Source organism: Neovison vison, chromosome 1, assembly GCF_020171115.1.
Source record: "Neovison vison isolate M4711 chromosome 1, ASM_NN_V1, whole genome shotgun sequence".
Classification (NCBI taxonomy): domain Eukaryota; kingdom Metazoa; phylum Chordata; class Mammalia; order Carnivora; family Mustelidae; genus Neogale; species Neogale vison.
The window spans coordinates 135637583-135662366 of NC_058091.1; the positions used below are offsets into that span (position 1 = coordinate 135637583).

The window sequence follows — 24784 nt, forward strand, 5'->3', positions numbered from 1 at the left end:
TTCTATCATTTGGCCTAACTTTGTTGATGTTATTACCTTTAAAATGAATTTGTGAGCCCAGAAAAGAATATTTAGGCTGTTCTATCAAAATATTTTACCTCTACTGGTGAAAGGCAATCAGTAAAACTCTTGAGGAAGCAAAGTTAATCCCTCCATTCTCTTTGTACCCTAAGTGCCATGTACATGTCTTTATTATAGGACATTCATGTTTATTGTATTTGGGATCTATTTACTTCAGTAGACTGGGAATTCTTTGAATGCAGGGATTTTATTTTTTCTGAATGGTTAGCACCCTACCAGTGTCAGATGCTTTTGCAGACCAAAAGTGGTTCAGTACCAGCAATTTCATATTGTTTAACCTGATAATTGCTCAATATTTGATAAATGAATACTCAATCAATTACTTCACATTAATATTCCATTTAGCAGGATTAGATTTCTCAAAAGGAAAGTCAGCATTTTTCCATAACTTTCATGTTTTACAGTGTTTATAAAATGATAGGAAGTAGCAGTTAGTCAACTGCTGGCTTGATACTGTGGGGTTTGTCCAGTTATTATTGCAATTAATTCGGCCCTAATAGAAACCAAATAAGATCTCTGTACCTCATTTTACTCTGATAAATGAATTAAAATTTTGTAGATCTTTTGAATAGGAGAATGTTTGTCTCTAGAAACAGTTTTTCATTGAGTGTGTGCATGTTTATATGCTATATATATATATATATATCACTCTCTCTATATAGATTTTTCTCAACATTTCTTAAGAGCAGACAAAAAACTAAACTGGAAAAAATTAACTCTGGAAAGTTTAAGTGAGCTTAAAGAACATACCTCCTTCTGAAGACAACTTCAGAGAAATTCAAACCAGTCAACAAGCTAAAGGATACCAAGGTCAAAATAAATTGGATAGAGCCATATTTTTCTTAATTGCATTGCCCATGTGATGATATGAGAAATTCTTTACACCATTTAACAATATATTTCAACAATTGCTCCTTCTGTGAAACAAGATAACCACATAAACATTCCAAAGGATCATTTTTATTTTTTGATGAATGTTTCTATCCCATTTAAATGATATGTTGGCTTTGAAGCCACTCTAATTTAGCTTAATATCTTGGAATAGACTTTCCTATCTGTAACTGTATTTATACCTATATCTATATCTATCTATCTATTCCCTTCTTTTAAAGCCAGTTTACTTCCAGTATTAATATTCAAAATGACTTGCCACTATGAAAAATAATTAGAGCAAGAATTGCTGCTCCTCTAATGTAGAAGTCTACAATAGGCTGTCCATATTTAAGAGTAAGAAAGATATGGGGCACCTGGCTGGCTTAGTTGATTAAGCCACTGCCTTTGGCTCAGGTCATGATTCCAGGGTCTTGGGATCGAGCCCTGTGTTGGCTTCTTGCTCAGCAGGGAATTGGTTTCTCCCTCTCCCCCTGCCCCTTCCCCAACTTATGCCCTCTTTCTCTCTCTATATCCTCAAATAAGTAAATAAAATCTTTTTAAAAAGAGAGAGAGTAACAAAGATACTGTATTTTTAATATATAACCCCTTCCCAAGGAATGAAAATACCACTGGGTTGGGTTAAGTACTTAAAAGTCAACCTTTCAATCTCCCAGAACATTAACTAAGATGTATGAGGTGGGAAAATGAACATTAAAATCAATTAACTCTTGGGGCACCTGCATGGCTCAGTCAGTTCAGCACTGAACTTTTGACTTCAGCTCAGGTCATGATCTCAGTCTGGGATCAAGCCAGTGTTAGGCTCCATGCTCAACAGGGAGTCTGCTGAGATTCTTTCCTTCTGCCATTCTCCCTGCTCTCCCCCTCTTTTTCTCTCTCTAAAATAAATAAATCTCTTTTTTTAAGTTAAAAAAATAACTTTTCTTTAAATTAAAGAAAAACTTTCTTTTTTGCACTGTTGGTGGGAATATAAAATGGTACAGCCACTATGGCAGTTCCTCAGAAAAATTAAAAATAGAACTCCCATATGACCAGTATTTCTACTTCTGGGCATAAGCCCTAAAGAATTTAAAGCAGAACCTGAAGAGGTATTTGTAAACCAACATTCTCAGCAGCATTATTCACAATTGCCAGAAGGTACAAGCAACCCATGTGACCATTAGTAGATGACTAGATAAACGAAATGTGGTATATCCATAAGTGGAATATTATTCAGCCTTAGAAAGGAAGAAAACACTGGCACATGCCATAACATGGATGAACTTTGAAGATGTTATGTTGAATGAAATAAGCCAGTCACAAAAATACAAATACAGTATGATTCCAATTATATATGGTACTTTGAAAAGTTGAATTTGTATAGACAGAAAGCAGAAGGGTGGTGGCCAAAGACTGGGGAGAGCAAGAAATGAGGAGTTATTATTTAGTGGGCCCAGGGCTTCAGTTTTGTGAAATAGTTTTAAAGATAGGTCATGGTGATGGTTCACAAAAATATAGGTGAACTTAATGTCACTGAACTCCACACTTTAAAATTGTGAGATAGTAAATATCATGTTATGCATACTATATAACCATGTAAAAATTTTTTTTATTTAAAAAAAAAAAGCATCACCAAAAGGCATTATCCATTCTCTTGATCAGAATAGACGCACACAACCACACGTGGGTAGCACAACGGATATTCTGAATAATGACAGAATAGTTAATGATACTGGGCAGGGCACCCAAACATCTGTGCTTTTGCTTGGGCTCTGTGACTTACCAGTGCAGACAAGTCCATTCAGTTGTTCGGTTCTGCGTTGACTCCTTCCGTAAAATGAAGTCATAATCCCATTCCTGATTTCCATACGATGTTGTCATGAGAATCAAATGATGACTTTTCTTTTTTTTTTTTTTAAGATTTTATTTATTTATTTGAGAGAGAGGCAGTGAGAGAGAGCATGAGTGAGGAGAGGGTCAGAGAGAGAAGCAGACTCCCCGTGGAGCTGGGAGCCCGATGTGGACCTCGATCTCGGGACTCCGGGATCATGACCTGAGCCGAAGGCAGTCATCCAACCAACTGAGCCACCCAGGTGTCCCAAATGATGACTTTTCAACTGAAAAATCCATGTCGAGTTGGAAGGTGGATAGCGTCCAACAAAGGGCTTTTATGCCAGGAGTCTCTATCTGTTAATAAATGGAGAGGTTTAAAATGGTGGACAATCTGAAGAAGGCCTAGTGGACACTCCTTTCCCCTTGGCTGAATGGCCATATGGAGAATTCCACCTTAAACCTACCTTGGTTTTACTACTTAAGAACCTATTTTTGTGTAACCACAGGCAAGTTACATGATCTTTTTGCACTTTGGTTTTCTCATCTGTTTAATGAGAATAACAATCAATAATTACCTTGGGGGTTGAGATCTACCTTCAGGTAGATCACAGTGCTTAAAACAGTTCACCTGGTTGTCAACAAATTTATCAACAGACCATTACCTCTCTACATACCCTATGGCATTGGTTCTCAAATTTTAATGTGCACATGAATTTCTTGAAAAGCTTGTTAGAATGCAGATTCTGAGACAGTAGGTCTGGGATGGGGCCCAAGATTATAAGGTTCCCACACACCCAGATAATGCTGATGCTGCTCATCCAGGGACACATTTTGAGCGGAAGATGCTAGACTATGGGTCTCATAGTGTGATTCGCTTCTCAATATTCTGGTCTTAGTTTATCATCAATCAATCAATCAATCAGTGAGTCAGAAAGTTTAATCAGGCCTCAGTTCTATTCACTTCACTTCTGAAAATTACAGACTCTTGAGCAAAAGATACTTTAGAGCTACAGACTCAAACCATTTAACATTTCCATCTTACATGAAAGGGAAAGAAAAGCCCAGAGATCATGAGTTCTGTGCCTTTCATCACAGAGCAATAGATTTAGGATCAACATCCAGGGTTTTTAGTTACCAGTCCTTACACTTTCCAGGAATACAATGACTGATGACAGAGTCTTAACCCAACACACCCCCATAGACATACATCCTCATCGAGGAAGTTTAGGAGACAGAGGGACAATGGTTGGCCTCTAGAAAGAAGCCAGTGGCATATCCTACTTCATTCTGTTCCAAAATGTTCCTCTGAACCCTCCCAAAGGAACAGAAATGAATGACTAATCCACATTTTGTGAATATATTAAAAATCTAAAGAAATTTTATGTAAAACATCCCAGACCATTTCCACCCTGAAAATAAATTTTTCCTTGGAAATTTAAAAAACACTCAGCCAGAATTCAGGCTGTTTTTCACTTTTGGATCTTTGAATATCAGGCTTCAGGGTCTTACTCTTTAAAACAGAACCACTCAGGTCCTCCTTGAAGAACAGACCATAATGACAGCCAACACCTAGGGCCTATGAGACAGTTGATGCAGAGGGGGACTTTCTCTACACCCATGACTAACCACTCCAGCTTCCTGAGAATGTGTTATAAATGTTCCCAGAGCTGTGCTGCAGCCCGGTGGGTGCTTTCTTGGCTCTGTCTCACCACATATGTTATCTTCATGGTAGCTGCTCCCAAAAAGGGTTGTAACTCAAGGGAATCTCTTCACAGATTCATGTCTGGCTTTAAAACAAGGAGCTCTCAAACCTGTCAAATCAGGGAAGCAGACGGTATCTCTATTTTGGGGTACATTTTCCCTCTGGGTATGTAAAGGTTTCCTTTGGGAGGACTCTTCCCTTTTACACTCATGGGTTTGACACTTGCACGTTGGAAACAGACTCTATGTCTGAAAAAGACACAAAACCTTGTCAAGGTGTACAATTCAGTGAAGTTCAGGTTGGATCCATAGGGAGGGGATAGCAGTGGGGCGGGGCAGGGGTACACGATGCACAGCTTAATATACACAGCATGTAGCATTAGTTGAATACTTCTGTTGGTTGCCATAGGAATGAGAAGACTTTTGATTTTAAATTATAGTTCCTCTGGAGCTATGTTAAAAATGTGACTGTGGATTCTTGCTGTTTACAGCTAGGAGCTTTTCAAATCAAGGATTCTTATTTAAAAAAAAAAAAATGCAGCCCAAATGTTTACCGTGCCAAAGGAGGTTACATTAACCTGAAAAAAAATGTCACTCCCAAGGCCCTGTCAGCTAAAGAACATGGACTTCTTCCAACTACCTTGGACATCACAACTTCCAAACTAGTGAAAAACAATGTGATCCTGGTATTTTTCTTCCAGAAGGGATTTGTGAAATGTGTAAAAACTGGTGGTAACGCACCCAAGGCAGTTGTCATTAGATTGTCATGGGATGGGTGGGGGTGGAGGTGGGGAGGGACTGCGAGGGAATATTTCTTTTTAAAAACGAGCAATTGATCTAAAACCAATAGTCCTTGAAATCATTTTTTAAAGATTTTATTTATCTGAAAGAGAGTGAGCCCAAGTGGTGGGGGAGGGGCAGAGGGAGAGGGAGAAGCAGGCTCCCTGGACTTGGGGCTCAATCCCAGGACCCTGGGATCTTTACTTGAGCCAAAGGTAGACGCTTAACTGATTGAGCCACCCAGGGGGCCTTGAAATCATTTTCTAAAGTGGTTTGATAAAACAGTGGTACCCCTTCTGTGTTTGGTTCCTCCATCAGTTGGCCCCCTCAGCATCGTAATCACTAATTCAAAGCTCTGACATGGATGACCAATCTGTAATTTTAGGGTTAAACATTGTGCTAAGTTTGATTAGTGTCCACTCCTTGCTTCTCCCGCCATCAACTAGATGCCGGATTTTTTTTCATCTAACTTGAAAAGCCATGGACAAATTAAATACGTTAAAAGTTGTGTATTTGGGGGGCACCGGGGTGGCTCAGTGGGTTAAAGCCTCTGACTTTGGCTCAGGTCATGAACTCAGGGTCCTGGGATTGAGCCCCACATCGGGCTCTCTGCTCAGCAGGGAGACTGTTTCCTTCTCTCTCTCTCTCTCTCTGCCTGCCTCTCTGCCTACTTGTGATCTCTGTCAAATAAATAAATAAAATCTTAAAAAAAAAATTGTGCATTTTATGTAAAGCTTCCCAACTGGCATGCCAAGTTGTTGCTCCCAAAACCCTGGATGACTGAGCCCCCAAAGCTGACTGCCCTACACACATCTACTCATTTACACATATGATCATTTTCAAGGTATGCCTTAATATGAAAAAAGTTGAGAGAATCTAAGTTTTGTTAACTTGTACTCTCCTTGAGAAAAGAAATTCATCTAGTTTATTACTGTATTCCCAACAATTCATGTATTGCCTGGCACATAGTGATAATAAACAATTATCCTCAATTAAATAATTATGAATAAATGAATAGTGATACATTTAAACCAGACTACATGTCTGGACCTGCACCTGGAAAAAGAGAAAATTTTGGTGTTGAGCTATTTATTATGCAATGAATAAAAGGCCTATTCTGCTCCAAGTATCTATATATGTCATTTAATTTGGCTGAGGAAAGAGATGAGTTTATAAAAAAAGAGTGGCCAAAATTCTGCTATAGTTTGTAATTCCCTGTTGTAGGAAAAGAAAAGCAGAGTGGTAGAAAGAAAACAGCTGCCCTTTGGTGAGGATAAGTTGGCAGGAGTTCTAGATGTTTCCTCCTTTGCATGGCTCTCCAGAAAAAGAATACACATGGATGAGCTCATCAAGTCCACCAGATCTCTGCTGGGGAAGATAATTATAATAACTAACACTCTGGGGCACTTGCTATGGACCAGGTACCATTCTAGATGCATCTAGAGGTAATATTTCAACTAATACATGAGATAGATATGGTTGGGGTGCATGGGATGGGAAGCCTTACTTTCACAACTCCTTACATTTCTAAGCTATTGAAGAAGTATTTTAAAGAAATACCTAACCTAAATATTTCTTGTGTGCCAGATTCTCTATTTTCTACATAGGTTATCTCATTTGATTCTTATTTTTATTTTTATTCTACAGAGCTGGAAGATGAGGCCTGGAGAGGTTAGCTTGCTTAGTTAACAAGTAGCGAAACCTGGATTCCCAAGCCAATATTTTTAACTACATTACTGCATTGTCTCCTGAATGATTGGAAAACATTTCTTTGGTGTTTATTATATAGCAATGAGTATTTGAGGCTAAGTATGACAATTTTTTTTCCAGGTACTAATAGTGTTTGTGAAAAATGAAACTCAGTAAATAGCTATAAGTTTCTCTTCATTTCAGAAGCAAGCACCCACCTACCATCACTCCCCTTTCTAAGCATCATGGCGAAGTTGGGTCTTCTGTTATCTCCAATCCACTAGGAACAAGGAATGATGATTTGGAAACCTAATACCTGTGAGATGATTTCCTCAGTGTCTTTGGGTGACAGATTCCCAAAGACATTTATCTCTGAAAACAAACCATGAGTTGTGTCATGAATAATAATATTTGTTATGCAAACACCCTTGCACATATGCATAAGGAAAACACTTAGTATTAATATTTAAGTACATAGACCTTGTTGTAGAATGTGTCAGTATATTAAAAACCTAAAAGCAATGAAATAGTTAACCAAAGTTCCTTTGATTTATACAGTTTTTGTTTGATTTTTGACCTTGGCATTTCAGAAGCAAAAAAAAGGTAGTTCAAAATTATCACGTGTCTAAAGTCGTTTTGATCATTTTCTTCTTCTGTGTCTGTATATCTCTATCTCTGTCTGTCTGACTGCTTTTCTTTTTCTAATCTCTACTTCTACTTGTACATCTGTCTATCTACCTATCTATTCCTTCTATCTATTGCTAATCCTCGGTCTGCATAGTAGTGTGGCATTTTCAAAATGACATTGAAATAACCTAAAAATGACTTATCCTGTTTTGTTATAATTCAAACTCACTCTTTGCGGGTTCTCACTGCTATATTCAATCTTATTCTCCTAATGTGCTTTGGATATTCAGGAGCCACATCTTTGGTCACGTCTGTAAGACCGATGCCCTCAGAGATCACTACTCTTTCTTCCTTAAACACATCGTGGGATATTTTCAAATTGCTTGTCTGGATTTTCAGGAAGACTAGGAAAAATGCAGTTGAACTTGTGATTAATTTTTCCCCCTCCAGAAAAGTGGAAAACAAATTACACACACACTTTACCCATAAAGAATTGAGGGCAATGTGATTTTCTTGCCAGGATGAATGAAGTCAAATAGCATTATAATACATCTTCAAATTCATGTTTAAAAAAAGCTACTATTGTCAGTGCATTTCTCCCCAGTAGCTGGCCATTTTCAAGGCCTCATAGTTAAGGGTTTGAGAGTCATATTAAATAGAGAGTTGCTTGACGATTTCTTTCCCTACTCAATATCTCTTCATTTACCTATTTCCAGATCAATTAGATAAACACTAAGATAGAAACATAATGCATGAGTATTCTTTCTGTCAAGCAAAGATATTTCTGTATTATAAATCAACTTACTAGAATCCAGTTGGCAGAAGAGTACAATGTCATTTTCAATTATTGCTCTTTTCAACTCTGTGAATGAGCCCTTCTATAAGTATTTAAAGAGGGGAAAGAATATTTTCAGAAGTGGGCAGCAAGTGGAGCTAAAGGCTTCATTTTTCTTGGCTCTGGTCTCCATCACATTGGCCAAAACCACCTCTCTTCTATTGTGACTTTCTCCAATGCAGTCCAGAAAAGAAGACTGTGGATTTTGTTTTGAAGCATTTTCCTGCTGAAAATGGGCCAAGAAGGGACCATTTTGACATGGTATTCTTAAATAGGATTTAGAAGTCTGTCTACTGTGCAAATTAAGATGTTTACAGATTTAATGACCATCTCTGCCAGCCTAATGCAGGCTTACCTCGTTGTATTGCACTTGCTTTATTGCATGTTACAGACACCGTGTTTTTTACAAAGTGAAGGTTTCTGGCAACAATACATCGAGCAGGTGTATTGGCTCCATTTTCCCCACAGTATTTGTTCACTCACTTCCTGTCTCTGGGTTACATTTTGGTAATCCTTACAGTATTTCAAACTTATTATGACTGCTGTTATTATATTTGTTATGGTGATTGGTGATCAGTGATCTTTGATGCTGAGATTGTAATTGTTATGGGACATCACAAACCACACCCATATAAGATAACGAGTCAAATCAAATAAATGTAGTGGGTGCTCTGACTGTTCCACCAACTGGCTGTTACCCCATTTCTCTCCCTCTCTTTGGATCTCCCTATTCCCTGAGACAACAATATTGAAATGAGGCCGATTCATAATTTTACAGTCGTCTCTGAGTGTCCAAGTGGAAGAGAGTCGCCCATCTCTCACTTTAAACCAAAGGCTAGAAATTATTACACTTGGAGAGGAGGGCATGACAAAAGCCAGGATAGGCTGAAAGCTAGGCCTCTTGCAATTCAGTTGAGCACCCCACTTTTGGTCTCAAGCTCAGGTCTTGATCCCAGGGTCATGGATTCAGGCCCTGCATTGGGCTCCATGTTGGGTATAGAGCCTACTTAAAAAAAAAAAAAAAAAAAAGTGTTACTCCAGCGAACACACAAATGATAAGAAAGCAAAATGGGTCCATTGCTACATAGAGAAAGTTCCAAAGTCCTGGATAAAAGATCAAACCACACATTCCCTTAAGCCAAAGCCTCACTCTCTTCAATTCTATGAAGACTGAGACTGCAGAAGAGAAGTTGAAGCTAGAAGGGGTTGGTTCATGAGGTTTAAGAAAATAAACTATTTCCATAACAGAAAAGTGTAAACTGAAGCCACAGGTGCCGAGGGAGAAGCTGCAGCAAGTTCTCCAGAAGATGGAGCCGAGAAGAGTCAATGAAGGCGGCTGCACTAAGCAACTGAATTTGAATGTAGATGAAGCAGCCTTCTGTTGGAGGAAGTCGCCATCCAGGACTTCCATAGCTCAAGAGGACAAGCCAATGCCTGGCTTCAAAGCTTCAAAGGACAGGCTGACTCTCTGGTTAGAGGCTAATGCAACTGCTGACTTCACACTGAAGCCAATGTTCATGTACCGTAGCAAAAATCCCAGGGCCCTTAAAAATGATGCTGAATCAACTCTGCCTGTGCTTTACAAGTAGAACAACAAAGCTTGGATGACAGCACATCTGTTTACCACACGGTTGGCTGAATATTTTAAGCTCACTGCTGAGATCTACTGCTCAGGGGAAAAAAAAAAAAAAGATTCCTTTCAAAATATGATTGCTCAGTGACAATGTACCTGGTCATCCTAGAGCTCTGAGGGAGATGTACAGCCAGGCTAATGTTTTCACACCTGTTAACACAACATGCATAGATCAAGGAGTCATTTTAACTTTCAAATCTTTTTATTTAAAAAAATACATATATACTTTGTAAGGCTACAGTTGGCATAGATAGTGAGTCTTCTGATGGATATGGGCAAAGTCAATCGAAAGCCCTCTGGAAAACCTTCACCCTTCTGGGTGCCATTATGAACATTTGTGATTCATGAGAAGAGGTCAAGATATTAAGATGAACAGGAGTTTGGAAGGGTTGATTCCCACTCTCATGCATGACTTTGAGGGGTTGAGGATGTCAGTGGAGGAAGTCACTGCAGATGCGGTGGAAACAGCAAAAGAGCTAGAGTGAGAGGTGAGCCCGAGGATAAGACTGAATTGCTCTCACCTCATCAGCGCCTGAACAGATGAGGAGGTGTTTCTTACAAGTGAGCAAAGAAAGTAATCTCTTGAGATGGAATTTACTCCTGGTGAGGATGCTGTGAAGACTGTCAAATGACAACAAAGGATTTAGAATCTTACATAAACTTAGTTGATCAAGCAGCAGCAGGGGTGGAGAGGATTGGCTCCAATTCAGAAAGATGTTCTACTATGGGTAAAACGCTTATCCAACAGCATCACAAGCTACAGAGAAATCGTTCATGGGAGAAAGACTCAATCGATGTGGCAAACTTCATTGTTGTCTTATTTCCAGAACTAGCCCCAATCACCTCACCTTTAGCAACCACCACCCTGACTGGTCAGCAACCATCAACATGGAGGCAAGACCTTCCATTGGCAAAAAGATTGCAAACTCTGTGAAAGCTCAGATGATGGTTAACATTGTTTAGCTCTGACGTATCTTTAAATTAAGATATGTATATTGGGTTTCTTTTAGACATAATGTTATTATCTACTGAATAAACTATAATATAGTGTAAACAACACTGGGAAACCAAAAATTCACTTGCCTTGCTATATTGTGATATTTTCTTCATTGCAGTGATATGAAACTGACCCTGCACTATCTCCAAGGTATGCCTAGACCTGGCACCTTATACATGAGGGAGGCCTCAAAACATGACTACATGCTTACATAGAACACAGTTAGGCTCCCCTCCCTGTGAAACTTAGTCTTCCCCAGTCTACCTTTCTGGCCCTCGTGGCCTTCTTTAGCTTTCCAACTATCATCAAAACCTTCTCACAAGTAAAGTCTGGAAATTCATTTACTTTAAAGTAAAAGTAACCGATGATGGCTTAAAGTGTTTCGTCTCAGGAAGAGTTCAATATGGATAAAACCTCACATAAAATCTTTGCAGTCTCCTACCACTGAATGACAATCCTTAGTGAGCAGGGAAGGTGAGACTGCTTTTGAGGGATGGTTGAGAGAGTGCCTTGCCAAGCAGAGAGAAACCACAGCTATGGCAACATATTCTGAGATCAACTATTTGCAGAAATAAATGAATATACTATTTTCTACACTTGTTTAGTGAGTTAGCACTTAACCAAAGATTTTCAACCTAGGGACCCGACCAAGGAATCCAAAATGCTCCGACACTTTAAGAGATCTTCTAATATTTTTAAATTATAGTTGGGTTTGTTGGGGAAAGAGAAACTTCCCCAAGATTTCATGCCGAGAAAAGGCAGAACTTCATATAGTTCAACACAAATACAAAATATTGTCGACTAGAGAGCTCTAGAATACAGTGAAGCAACTAAACAAGTAAAATTATAAAATTGTCAATAACACAAAACTCTTCATCTCTTAGTAAAGAGTAAACCCAGACTGATGGAAGTCAATGCAATGATACCGGAAGAACAAAAAAACCAGTTGTCTACTTACAAATCATATGACCTCCTTTACCAAAATGTCTGGGTCTTACGCCATCCAATAGAATAAATAAGTATACCCCAAAAATAAACTAATAAAAGCTGATATCTTTCTTGGTCTCCAGATTCCATTTTTATTTTTTTTAAAGATTTTATTTGTTTATTTAACAGAGAGAAAGATCGTAAGTAGGCAGAGAGGTAGAAAGAGAGAGAGGGAGAAGCAGGCTCCCCGCTGAGCAGAGAGCCCGATGCAGGGCTCGATCCCAGGACCCTAAGATCATGACCTGAGCCGAAGGCAGAGGCTTAACCCACTGAGCCACCCAGGTGCCCCTCCAGATTCCATCTTGAAATATACCTCCATTTTGAATAAATCAAATACCGCTTCTCTTTGTATATAGAACATTCATACACACATGCTCTTGTCACCAAAGTGAACAAAAAGTATACATATCTGTGCCATGTCATGTAGTTGTAATAATCCTAGATTATTTCTTTCAGTCTACGGTTCCAAACTTCCATATTATGATGCATTGGTGTAAAAGATATGACTCTACTTTAGCTTCTTTTAAAATAATTTTTTATTTCTTGCTTACTCAGATATGTTAACATTATCTGAGTTAACTTTTTGAGCTGATGTCTTAAAGATGATTTGGGCAGAATTGTTCAGTGCTACATAAGTGCTAGTCTGAATCCTTGCTCTAACCTTGCCTTCTGGTTCTATTGTACCTCAGAACAATGGACCATTATAAATGTTGCTTTTGAGCAGATTAAAGTTACAAAACAGAGCTGAGCTGATCAGTTTGCGGCATTGGCTTTTAAACATTACAGTGCTTCCCACCTTTAAAAATAATTCCTCACCCAGATATTCCTACATGTAATCTATATCTATGCTTTCAGAGAGTAAAAGCATTTTTTGAAAATCTATTTCAGAAGCTGGTCATATTATGTTTAAAAAAAAAAGCAGTTGTTAATTATTTAGTAAAATGAAGTTCTCATTTTGCAAGTTAAGAAATATCCCCTTCCCAAATATATTTCTTTCTCTAAATTAAAATTTCCTCTCTGAGTTTTCTTAAATCATAGCCCTTTCATACTGCATGTACATTTTGTAAGACACTTCAAATTTACCTTTCTTGGTTAAGCTTCCAGAAATGATTTACTTCCAGAACCACCCCCCAAACCCCTAGAATCAACTCTATTTTTCAGATTTCCCATTTAGCATCTCTGTCTTCAATCACACATTTATCTGTGCTCACCTAAATGTTTGGTGTTTGTCAAGCAGCAGTAGATTGGGTATTCTCTCTCCCCATCTCTCTCTCTCTCTCTCTCTCTCACTTATGAGTCATTACAATTTCAGCAGATTCACAATAGAGAGTTCAGAACCTGTCGCCCACACCTCACTGTAAGCTAAAGAAACCAGAAGACAGCTTTCTCCTCTTGCAAATGTCAAGTGTTCCCCCATGTCTCCATTGGAGGCTGAATAGAAATGTAACCTTAGAAAAGTAAGTTCTTGGGTCTGGGGCAAAGCTTTGTGTATTCTATCCCAAAGTGGACTTTCCCTACAAGAACATAGAATTGGTCGTTTTAGTTTCCTTTCATCAGGCTTAACTCAGCAGCCCGAGCTTGGTATCTGATTTGTCCTGATTGGATGGGAGAGCCCACAAGACAAACAGCAGGAGATTTTCCGGTTCGTCTCAAAAGCAGCCGGAAGAACTGTGCCTATGGCAAGGGGGGAGTGTGGTGGTCTTCCATCCAAGACTTCTCAAATGTATCTTCTTTTTTCTTAACAATCCAACACACCACACACCGTGCCACACTTATTAACTAATTCTTCTTGGTCAACAAATGGTCAAAAACCCACCATTAGGCTTGCATTTGGATCTCATTATGCCTTTCATGAGCACATCTCCAAGTATTGTGTCTAAAAGTCCTTTCGGAGGTTTGGTAGGGAGGATATCCCACCAGAATAAGCTCAGGTATCTAACCGAAGTTTCCTTTTGCTGTTGGGTTTATTTTGTTACATTCAGACAGAAAAAAAAAAAAATGCATTTAGACAGATTGGCATGATTTGGGCTGGAGCTTTGACCAAGCAATCAGAGGCAGGAAGGGGAAGAAAGGCCATAGGAGAGGTAGGGGTTGAAATCAGATGTTCATTTTATATTTCACTCCAGAAAACAGCTCACGATTATAATTACCCACCTTGTTTTGCAGCTCAGAATAAAAGTGGCGTTGCACCAACCCATACCCAAGCAGCCATCGTGATTAGAAAGTACTCCACACCTTGGAGAACTGAGGAGACATGAGCATAATTTTAAATGCAAATTAAACTGAGGGGGTAGCAGAGAGAACACATAAAAGACAGTAAAACAAAACCTTTCAATTTTCTTAAATTAGCAGTCTAATGTGTTCTAAAGAGCAGCTCCACTCAGATCTCCTCTTAGGGGTTGCATTTCATCATAATATAAAATGGGCCAATCCATCACTTGCCTCTGCTCAGTGCTCTCGAATTGAGATTGAAGGGAAAATTAGAAGCTGTTCATTTGGGCTCCCGTGCTCAACAGCATCGCACAGCGTCATCAGGAGCTCTGGGTGTCCTGCTGCAAGAGGCCAACAAGTGCGTGAGTATCTGCTAACTTCAAATTCTTCCTTTCCTGTCTCATTTCTGGCCACCTTTCTTTTCTGGGGGGTGGGGGGACAGCTCCCAAAAGAGCATGTTATAATGCATTTTTTAAAAGCTGGGAAATTTCAGGCAGCTTTTTCAGCTTCTTCCAGTGACTGAGTCGCAGAAGGAAAGAGAGTTATTTTCAGCCGAGACGCTGGTGACTGATCTATGTATTAATTATAACAGGGGAACATTTAACATATGCTAAGCTCAAACGGCCATTCCCTGCAACCCGTAGCCAGCATCAGGGTAGGAAGTGGGTGCCCCCCCCCCAACAATTTCTAGACAACTTTTCGATCCTATTAATGGTTTAATCATGTAATTCGGTTGCAATTGCAAATCGAAGTGTGACTTGGGGCTATAAACATAAATTAGTAAAGCCAAAACCCGTTTTTCAATGACGATGACACTTCTCTGCGTAAGAGACGGAAGGGGTGATGGGGAATGGACCACATGATGGTTACATGTAGATTTTGATGGTGATGATTTTGTGCCCAAGTTTTATACGGGAAACTGGTCATTTTCTTCCTTCAGAGTGGAGGATACAAAGAGGCTGAGACTGGCGTCACCTTCTGTTGCTAAGGTAACATGCTCTGGCTATTTTATGTGATAAAGGAGGTCTACTGGACTGTATACATTATTCATCGCTGTTCTAATCAAACAATCAAAATTGTTTACTTTCATCGGGAATTTAGTGAGATCAAAGACACTCCAGCTGAAATTCTTCTTGGTTTTACTGCCGGCAGTTAGTCCTTGATTTTTTTTTTTTTTTCCTCTTGCAGTAAGTATGATTTGCTCTTGGGATTACCTTTGGGAATTTTTTAAAGTTTCCTCTTACCAGATTTGGGTTCTTAAATTTAAATATTCACTGTTAGAAAGAGGAACAAATTGGATTAGCCTTCTGAGCTCAATTTGAATGACTTGGTCTTATGAATTCTTTCCAAAAACATCCTGCAGAAAGAGAGATACTTCATTTGTGCAAGTATCGGGGAGAGGTTACATATGCTAAAAAGAACCTAGCTGGCTGAATGCTTTTTAATAAGTGCATCAGCTTCCTGACAGGCCAGTGCATGATGACATCCTGGGGATCCTTGTCCCCCAAACCAGGATTCTTTCTCAAAAGCAGCCTGGGTCAGGGGCAAGCAGGTGATGATCCTGGAGCACTTTATAAAATGTGCTGAAGGGAAGCGCCAAAAGGGAAGGAATCCAAGGCATTTTTATAGCAAACATGTCAGCATGTGTCATAAATGCACGGCACCTCTAAGTGGAGGCTCGGATTCCCAGGAGATTCTCCCTGTTCTAAGGGAATTGGAACTCCCTGGACCGAGGATCAGTTCAGAACGCTGACACTTAACAGAGCCATTCCTCAGACAGATCTCTTGAAAACGGATAGCATATGAATTTAACAGCCTATTTTTCCAGTTAATAAATAACAAGGAAAGACTGGTATGTTATTTCTCTTTAGCTTGAATCATCTGGACTTTTTTTTTTCTGAGTAGAATATATTTCCTTCAATGAATGTTGATTAAATGTTGCATGTTCTCATACAGTAAGAAGAGCTATGTTGAGGGTGGGTTTAGAACTGGAACTCTCAAATGAGGGAGGATCATAATGGGATATTGCTTATTCCAAAATTGTTAATATGTATATATTGTTATAATATATAACAAATATAATACATTGTGTATATATATATGTGTGTGTGTGTGTTTATACACACACACACACAGACATGGTTTTAAACATCTATTTGACAGTCTAAAATATTGTGATTTTTTTTTCCTTTTCCATAGGCACACAAGTGACTATTTTGTCTTGAAACTCTGCTTTGAGAACATCAAGGATGGATTATCCCAAAATGGATTATTTTCTGGATGTCGAGTCTGCTCATAGACTCTTGGATGTTGAGTCAGCTCAAAGATTCTTCTACAGTCAAGGAGCTCAAGGTAACACAATGGGAGCAAGAGAGGAAAGTCCTCTGGGATGCATGTTGGTTTTATACTGACAGCTGGCTGTCTACTGCAGCAGCTATAGCTCTACTGCAGAGGGTCGGTAATTGGGATTACTAGATCGAAAACGAATCTCTACCAAACTGTTGCTGAAATTGAGGCAGGCACGTAATAGAATGGATAAACGCAAACTTCTTGGATGTGGTTTTAAAAAAAAAAAAGAAAAAAGCATCCTACCCAACTTTTGACACAAATGCCCCTAGGACAACTAAGTTAGAAAATGATTTCCCACCTCCTTGCACGCAAGGCATAGGTATCCAGAAAGGTATCTGGAATGCTTCCCCATCCCTGCCCCACCCCAGGAAAGGTTAAGTTTGCAGCCACTACACTTGAGGAGATCTAGGGCACCCTGACCTGTCTGACTAAACTCCAGGTGGGTTAGGGGCTCCCAAGATCAGCTTTGTGCTTCTAGAGCTGCCTTATCTGTTTTAGATAAATTCTGTTACCGCTCTGGGAATTAGCAGAGCACCCAGGGAGCAGTAAGAAGCATACCTGTTGTGAAGTGTGGTTGATATGTGCATTTTATTGATATTTTAATTTTATTGATATGTGCATATTACAAGATGGTCAGCGAGGCTCTGGTTGGCTGGCTTTTCCTGTTCCGCGGTCCACTGAGGATGTTTTGCGAGTGCATTGGAAAGAAGCTGGAGTGTCTTATGGGATCTCCTGATAGGCAGGAGATTTTTAAAAAAACATATTTTATCTTTTCCACGGAATGTTTAGGGTGTTCAGTCAAGGCTCTCTGATAATGGGCATCTCCTGCACAGTATAAGGGATACACTGAAGAGAAAACCGATGACCGTATTCTTAAAGAGAAAAGTAGTCAAATTCTTGGAAGTCGTAAGGCAGAACTGAGAAGGAGTGCTGTTTGGGGATTCTCACTGTTAGGTGGTGACAGGTACTTCACACAGGGCACTGATGAAATCTGCTTTGGCTTTCCCAAAGGTCTCCTCTACCTTGGTTTTAACCTCACTGGTAAGCTGATTTCCCATGGCAACCTCGAGGGTTTTCAAGCCTCCTTCTTCTCTGGTTCCATTTTCCTGGGAATGATCCAGGCTTCTTAAAGCCAGGAGGGGCTGGGCAATGATCTGGTTGATTTGCTTGGGTCAGTGTGCTCATCAGCAGAACTTAAATTAGCAAAAGTGATAGAACAGCTAATTCTCCCTGTGCCTCTGGTACGTAGTCAGCAAATGCTCCTCTCAGCCACCTACAGAGACATGAATATGTTACTCAAGTAGGAGACAAGGGAGAGACTGGCCAGAACCTCCAGCCTCCTCTGAGTCTGCAAGTAAGAAGATGCTAGAAGTAGATGGAGAAAAGGGGCTGAGGCTCAGTCCCCATCTCCAGACCTGTGTTTCAACATCACTGCGTCTGATGCGTTCAGTCTGAGCGGGACAGTAATGTTCAGTGGTGGGGTCACCTACCTGAGCTGCGTAATCATCAGCAAAGAAGGGGAGTAGAGTTCATTCACAGTATTAAAGATGCCCACTTTGCCTGGCAGTTGAAGCTTCTCAGAAGCCTGTGGGCTCCGGGCTTCCACGGAAGCAAAGCAGGCAGGGTGTGGGAGGCTCTGAGGACTCAAAGCAGCCTGGTGGTTGTCAGCAGATGGAGTTTGGGGGTGGAGTGGTCAGAATTGTCACCATCCGTGACTGCGGTTTAGACAGCAGAGCTGGAATGACTAGAAAATGCAGGGGAGGTGGCAGCATAAGCCTTTGGAGCTCCTGAGAGCACGTTCATTTTAAGGTAATCGAATGGCGTTCCGGTCAAAGGATCTTGAGTTCGTAGTAAGGTGGAGGGGTCACTAAACATCATCTATTTCGATTTTTTAAAACCTCAGCCTTCCTGAATCAGCTACCCAGGTGTACAGCCGAGGAGTTTGCTTTTTAAGCAAGAGCCCCGGTGATGATTACCTAGCAGCACATCAGTCTAGGGGCCCACACTGAAGGACCAGTCCACCCAATCCAGTTTCTCTCCTGCCTTCCCGGCACAGGAACCCCTTCCTCTGCATTAGAGACAGGATCACCCAGTGGTTGCCGACCCCGGACCCTGACTGCCAGGATTCAAATCGCGGGTCTGCCAGGGTGAACCCAGACAAGCTCAGCTCCCCCTGAAAAAGACAAAAGAAACCATAACAGTGCCCAGTTCCTTAGCTGCTAAGAGCCTTAAAGAAGTAAGATTTAAAGTGCTGAAACTGTCTGCCACATAGATGCTACACATCAGCAAATCAATAAAATAAACATCCCTGGCAAAACGCTATCCCCTCCTCTGTTTGAAATTTCATAAGGAAGCCACTGCCAAACAAGAACACAGCCTGAAAGGAGCTTAATCTCCTATTTTTAGCAAAAAAGAAAAAAAGAAAGAAAGAAAATTAAATTTTCCATGAATTACAAAACACGGTGATTATTTTCTTGTCACATCAAAACCCAACTCCAGCAAAATTGAAAAGTAGTGAGTTTGTCTTGGTATTCCCTATCCACCTGGTCCTTCTTTTCACATGACAAGTGAGGATCCCCCCCACCTTCTCCATATGCCTTCCCCAGAGCTGGACCACCTAGGGCCGGTGAACCCCGGTCTCCTCTCTGGAGCTCTGCTGCCACGGCAATCCAGGGCTCTTCACTACCCCACCCCAGGTGTAGTGACAAGTAGTCACTACTAGTGACCCACTTGGTATAGACTCCCTAGACTTTCCCCGACAACCAGTCCCTGGGCCTGATAAAGGGCTCAGGTGAGTGGACAGAGGCCTGAGGACCACGGCCTGCTCCCCTCCCTTGCAGAAACAGGTGTATGTGTTTGAGTAGAGATTCTGAGCACCAGTGAAAAGGGGGCAGCTTGGGAGCCAGCTCTTGGGAAAGGCATTTGAGGCAATTAGGGCTTCGTGCTCCGGATGAAACACAGCACACAGCAGCTCTCTTCCTGGCCAACCCAGCCCAGGGACAGGTGCATGGTAGATTAAGTAACCCCGATCCGACACCCGCTTCTAAAAGGTCTAACTGGGAGCACAGTGTGGAGCTGAGCACCCAGAATTTGGGTGACCAGGGATTTGATACATTCAATTGGAGGGTGATGATTGCCTTTTTGAGTTGTCCATTCTCAAAGTCATGGTGATACCATTGTAGACTGATCAAGGGTTCTTGCAGGTGTAAATACTCTTGCAGGGGGAAGCAAGAACATCTCAGTTTTATTTTTCCATAGTACAATCCTTATATCAGTTTTGTTTACAAGTTCATGAACTTCTTAGAAACCAACCCCTTTTCTATTAATGACATCCAAAATGTCATTAATTCCATGGTACTGGAATTATAATGCTTTTGACCCCATCACAGTTATTTTTCTATTCTTTTTGGAAAGTGGCAAATGCCTGCCTCTAAGTAGAAGATGTTTTTAGCTAGTCAAAGCCAGAGAAGTCCCAGAAGGTGAAAAAGAAGGACAAAAGTCGTCCGGTCTATTGCAGGACAGATTCTTCTGAAAGTCCCAGAGGATTTCAAGTCAGTCATTGGCTCTGTGGACCTTCATTTTTCTTCAGCTTGGTCCTGAGGTAGGGAAGCACTCCTCTGGGGACTCTGTTTTAGAAAGCATGATGTGTTGCAGAGAGCAGAAAAAAATCCAAGGTCACCCTGTTCATTATCCATCAGTGAAGGAAGCTTTCCCAATTAATCTGTGAGTGCTTCGTCAACAGGAAAAAGCTGCTTACCTAGAGGGAAGTCCGTGAAGTTCTCCATTAACTCAAAAGAATTCTTGAGGTCGCAGATACATACGGCATAGAGATCAGCCATGTCCTGACAACATGGAACTTGAGTTCTCCCATCTTCCAGGATTCTATGATGACTCACACACACAACTTTTGTCCCTGTCATTTTTTTACTGAACAATTGCATTGGAAAGGAAGTCTTATTATAGGATCACAAAACTAGCATTGTAGGATTTTCAGGTTGAAAGGGACATTGCATACATGGGTGATTCTCCTGGCTGCTCCTGGAACCAAGTGAAATGGAATTTGTGAGGGACAGACCCAGATCCCAGGACTGCATTACCAAAGAGCCACTGGGCTACTAGGATGAACGCCGAAGGTTGAGAACCACTGTTATGGATCGTTAATCACATGCTATTGAGAGGGTGGTCCTGAACTAGCACCATGGGCTTCATCTCGGGGCTAGTTAGAGATGCAGAATCTCAGGCACCCTAAACCTAGAGAAGCAGAACCTGCATTTGAACAAGATTTCCAGGCAATTTATGTTAGTTCAAGAAGCAATGACTGAATCCAGAGGATCTTAGAAACACCTGGCGAGATTTTATGAACTCAGGACTGGAGTCCCTCAACAGAACAATTAAATCAGAATCTTTGGTAGTGAGCCTTATACTTGGGAATCATTTTAATTGTTCCTGGTGATTCAAATGTGCAACCAGGACTCAGATCTACTGACCTCTTGTTTTAGTGAAGGAGGTTTTAGCACATCGTGCAGCTATTCTTGCCTGAGGATCTTTCTCTATCTAGGTCCTTCCCTTAAATAAATCTACAGCATTGGAAAGGTGCAAATGGACATTTTTTAAAAAAAGGACTGGGCTATGTATGGGTGCTACCATGTGCATATTCATTGTATCCATTAATCCTCAAAGAAACTTTAGGAAAGAGGAATTATGATGCTTATTTCACAAATTAGGAAAGCAGCATGGCCAGGATTTGAATTCCAGTATTTCTGACTCCAATGATCCCATAGGCAGTGAAGGAAACATTCATGACCAAATCACACTCCTGGATATGATGAAGCTCAAGGTGGTTCCGCCACGTGCCCAGATCACACAGTTTCCAGAGAGACGGCCATACACACCTACGACCTCCTTGCTGCACTAAGTTTCTTTTCTCCAAGACCATCAAAAAACTTAGACAATTAAATTTCCTTCCAAGAGGAAAATACATTAAAAGGCAGCCAAATGACAAAAGTCACTAGGCAATCAAATTTATGACTCCTGTTCACAATTTCCCCTCTTTTATCTTTTTAAATAATTCTTGGCATTGGAACTAGGTGCTATACTCATTACATCATAGAGCATCTTCTCTGTCTTGTCCAACAAAGGGAAATGCTACTTTTGACAACTGGTGGATGCCACAGTTAGCAGCTAAAGTCTCTTCAATTTGCATTTGGAAATGGAGAGGAATTCATTTAAACCCTCTCTCTCAAATATTTCCTCCACCTTTTGCCCATCCTGTGAAATCTGTCAGAATTGCTATCTCTTCAATCTTCAGCTTTGAATTAAACGTACTCTAAACCTAAACTCTAAATCTCTGGGACTTCTGACATGGCCCCAAGAGACAAGAACATTTGGTTACAACTCAATTCGTTGCAAATCGTTGACAATAGTCATCAGCACAAAATGTGCTCATGCTATTTCCTTTCCTGTGCTTCATACAAGACCCAACCCAGTGTCAACTCTCTGTGAAGCCTTGCCTGACTTTTCTAGGCCTTTCTTTCCACTGCGTTCTATTCATGCCTACATTATAGCCTTTGTCATATTGTGTTATTCAACTTTCACCACTTACTAGCTGCATGAACTTACATAAATGGCTTCATATCTCTGAGCCTCATCAAAATGGACATAACCCTAGCTTCAAATTCATAGGGATTTTTGAGAATTAATGGGGGTGTGCTTATAAAGTGTTCAGTACATTATTTATTATTATTGATTAATCATTGGTGCTTTTGTTTTATTATTACTGGTGTCTGTTACCTACCTATAGAGTGGTGATCTCCCTAAATACCATTTTCTGGGTGCCTAGTATCATCCTTGGTATAGAGTAGGAGAATTAAGATGTAGTAAATGTCTCTATTGAACTCAAGGAATGGAAATGATTAAATCTCCATTACAAAGAGATACTCAGGATTCAGGGAAAGAACTAAAGAACTCTTGACAATTGAATATCTGGAAAATAGAAACTTCTAGGACCTTTAAAGAATTCAAATCTTTAGTTGAAAATAAGAGGCTGCTGAAGGCCAAAGGGAGAGACAGGTAAAAAACAATTTTCAAATACATACAGGTGTAGGAAATGAAGAACGTTATCAACTTTGCTAGATCTCCCATAAGACAGAAGTAATTTAAAAAGCAAAAGCAAAAAGAAAATACAGCAGGAGAGATTTTGTATACCGTTGAGGAGCATTAACCTTTTAAATAGATTTACAGGTCCCCTGGACCTGTTCTTAAAAGAGCTCTAAAGAGCTGTGATGACTGAGTTTTTATTCTACCTAAAAGTAGAATTATGGAATAGGTGACCAGTCAACGTTTGCTCCGCTGAACTTAAGTGACGTTAGTTCAAAAGCTGTTCAGAACATGTTCAAGAAACTATCTCTGAGCTATCTCTCAGCTGAGATACATTTCCCCTTCCTTCCTGAGATCCTTACTGCCTAATCCAGTACTTACATTCTGTGGTTGACTAACCCCAAACCAGCCTCCTTCACCTGCTCTGGACAGACCCAGTGGAAGGTGGCTGGAGATAACCACCTAATCCCAGGCTGGAGACACCCATTTTGAGAACCTGGAAGCCTGTCCATGGTGCTTCTAGGAATCGTGCTGAGTAGATGCCGGTTGTCTTCCTTCTTCTGCTTTGTCCCCTGAGACCTTCATGTCATGGTTTTAGATGTGGCTTATAATGGGACCTACAGGTCAAATTTGCTCCCTAAGGACTGAGGTAGAAACAGTAATTGCAAAACAGCCTCATCCTCAAGTGTGGCATGATTGCCAACTGGATTATGACCTTTTCCTCTCACCAGGCAGATGTCTCCCTATTGGCTCCTCAGAGTCCTGCTAGGACCAACAGAGCTCATCAGCCACATCCACCCGTGTCCTCACGGGTATGTCCTGACCGAGTAGGATACATGGAACTTCCAGACCCTGGTCTCTGACAAGTGCTTCAGAACTACTTCACATATCGTTTCTAGCCTTACTTTCATGGCACTCAAGTCCTCACCCTCAACAAATACTTGCTTTTTATCTTTTTTTTTTTTCCTTTCCTCTAAAATTCTATCCAGGAAGCAGCATGCTGTGCTTCACTCATGGATGACAAGCTAACTACCAAGCCTTCCCTCCTAACTTCCCACACACTCCATTTTAGACCTCTAATTGCTCACACGAAGGCTCTCCAAACCTGTGTTTAATACAAGGCACACTCTGTGTGAAGGAGAGGGTGAAGGCAGATTAAGAAAAAAAATACTGTGGAGATAGCCAGCCTGCCAATTCCATCCATAAGTAGATAACCATAAAAACTGAACTCCATTTCTGGAGTGCGCCACTGGAACTGGGCAATTCTCAGTACACCGAGGGCCAACAATTTACCTGCACTCAGTTTTCCCAAGTTCTTTGTGCCTTTGCTCCCAGCAAGCATCTGCTTGGCCATGTATTATGATTCAAGGCTCATAATAAAGTAGGATATGGGGACAAACGGAAGAGAGAAGAAAGACGAGAGGATGAGAAACCGAAAGGGGGAAAAATGATATGAAAATACAATGAGATCATTGCAATCGATTAATAACTCCTACTGGCATATAAAGCACATGGAAGAATGGATTATAGATTCAGCTCACACACAGCCAGCATCAGCCATGACCCAACTAGCATAAACAAATCACAGGTGCTTGGGAAGAAATTCTCATTTTCCCAAAGAAATCTGTTTCCCTAAAAACTTTCAGTATGACCCTCTGGGACTAAGCTGGCAGAAGTCAGGATGGAGAGACTAGCACATTAAAATCAGTTCATGGCTAATACCATTTTTAATATTTTAAAGAATATTTCAGTAAACAATTAGACCCATATGGTCATGCAAACCACAGAATGAATATTGGTATTAAATAGTACTTCTGAAAGGTTAGGACTGAACAGAGAGATTATGTTGGAGATCTGCGTATCTTTTTTCAGTTATAAAAGCAAAGCAAGGGTAACATTAAAGTATTTGGCCAAAAAATGGGAAGGAAAATCAACCCTACACAACTACCATTGACCCTTAGAACAATAGAGGGGTTGGGGCACCTACCACTCATGCGGTCAAAAATCAGTCTACAACTTTGACTTCCCCAAAACTTAACTGCTAATAGCCTACTGTTGACTAAAAGACTTACCATTGATAAACTATTAATTAACA

General features: G+C 40.5%; 1 protein-coding gene and 1 long non-coding RNA gene across 10 annotated transcripts in view; one reads left to right on the forward strand and one right to left on the reverse strand.

The window, feature by feature from the left end:
- Window positions 1-3005: 3005 nt before the first annotated feature.
- The window catches only part of LOC122912846, a 117683-nt gene continuing 95904 nt past the window's right edge, over window positions 3006-24784 (reverse strand). The window contains exon 5 of the long non-coding RNA XR_006385681.1: window positions 3006-3138. This is a non-coding gene — a long non-coding RNA (uncharacterized LOC122912846). The remainder of the gene's footprint in view (window positions 3139-24784) is intronic.
- The window catches only part of PHACTR1 (phosphatase and actin regulator 1), a 551546-nt gene continuing 541148 nt past the window's right edge, over window positions 14387-24784 (forward strand). The window contains exons 1-3 of one of the 9 annotated variants that reach the window (XM_044259016.1): window positions 14387-14606; window positions 15185-15233; window positions 16444-16596. In XM_044259016.1, the coding sequence (XP_044114951.1) occupies window positions 16494-16596 (103 nt within the window). In that variant the 5' untranslated portion in view covers window positions 14387-14606; window positions 15185-15233; window positions 16444-16493. The other 8 variants (XM_044259025.1, XM_044259090.1, XM_044259034.1 and 5 more) reach the window with 8 other exon arrangements.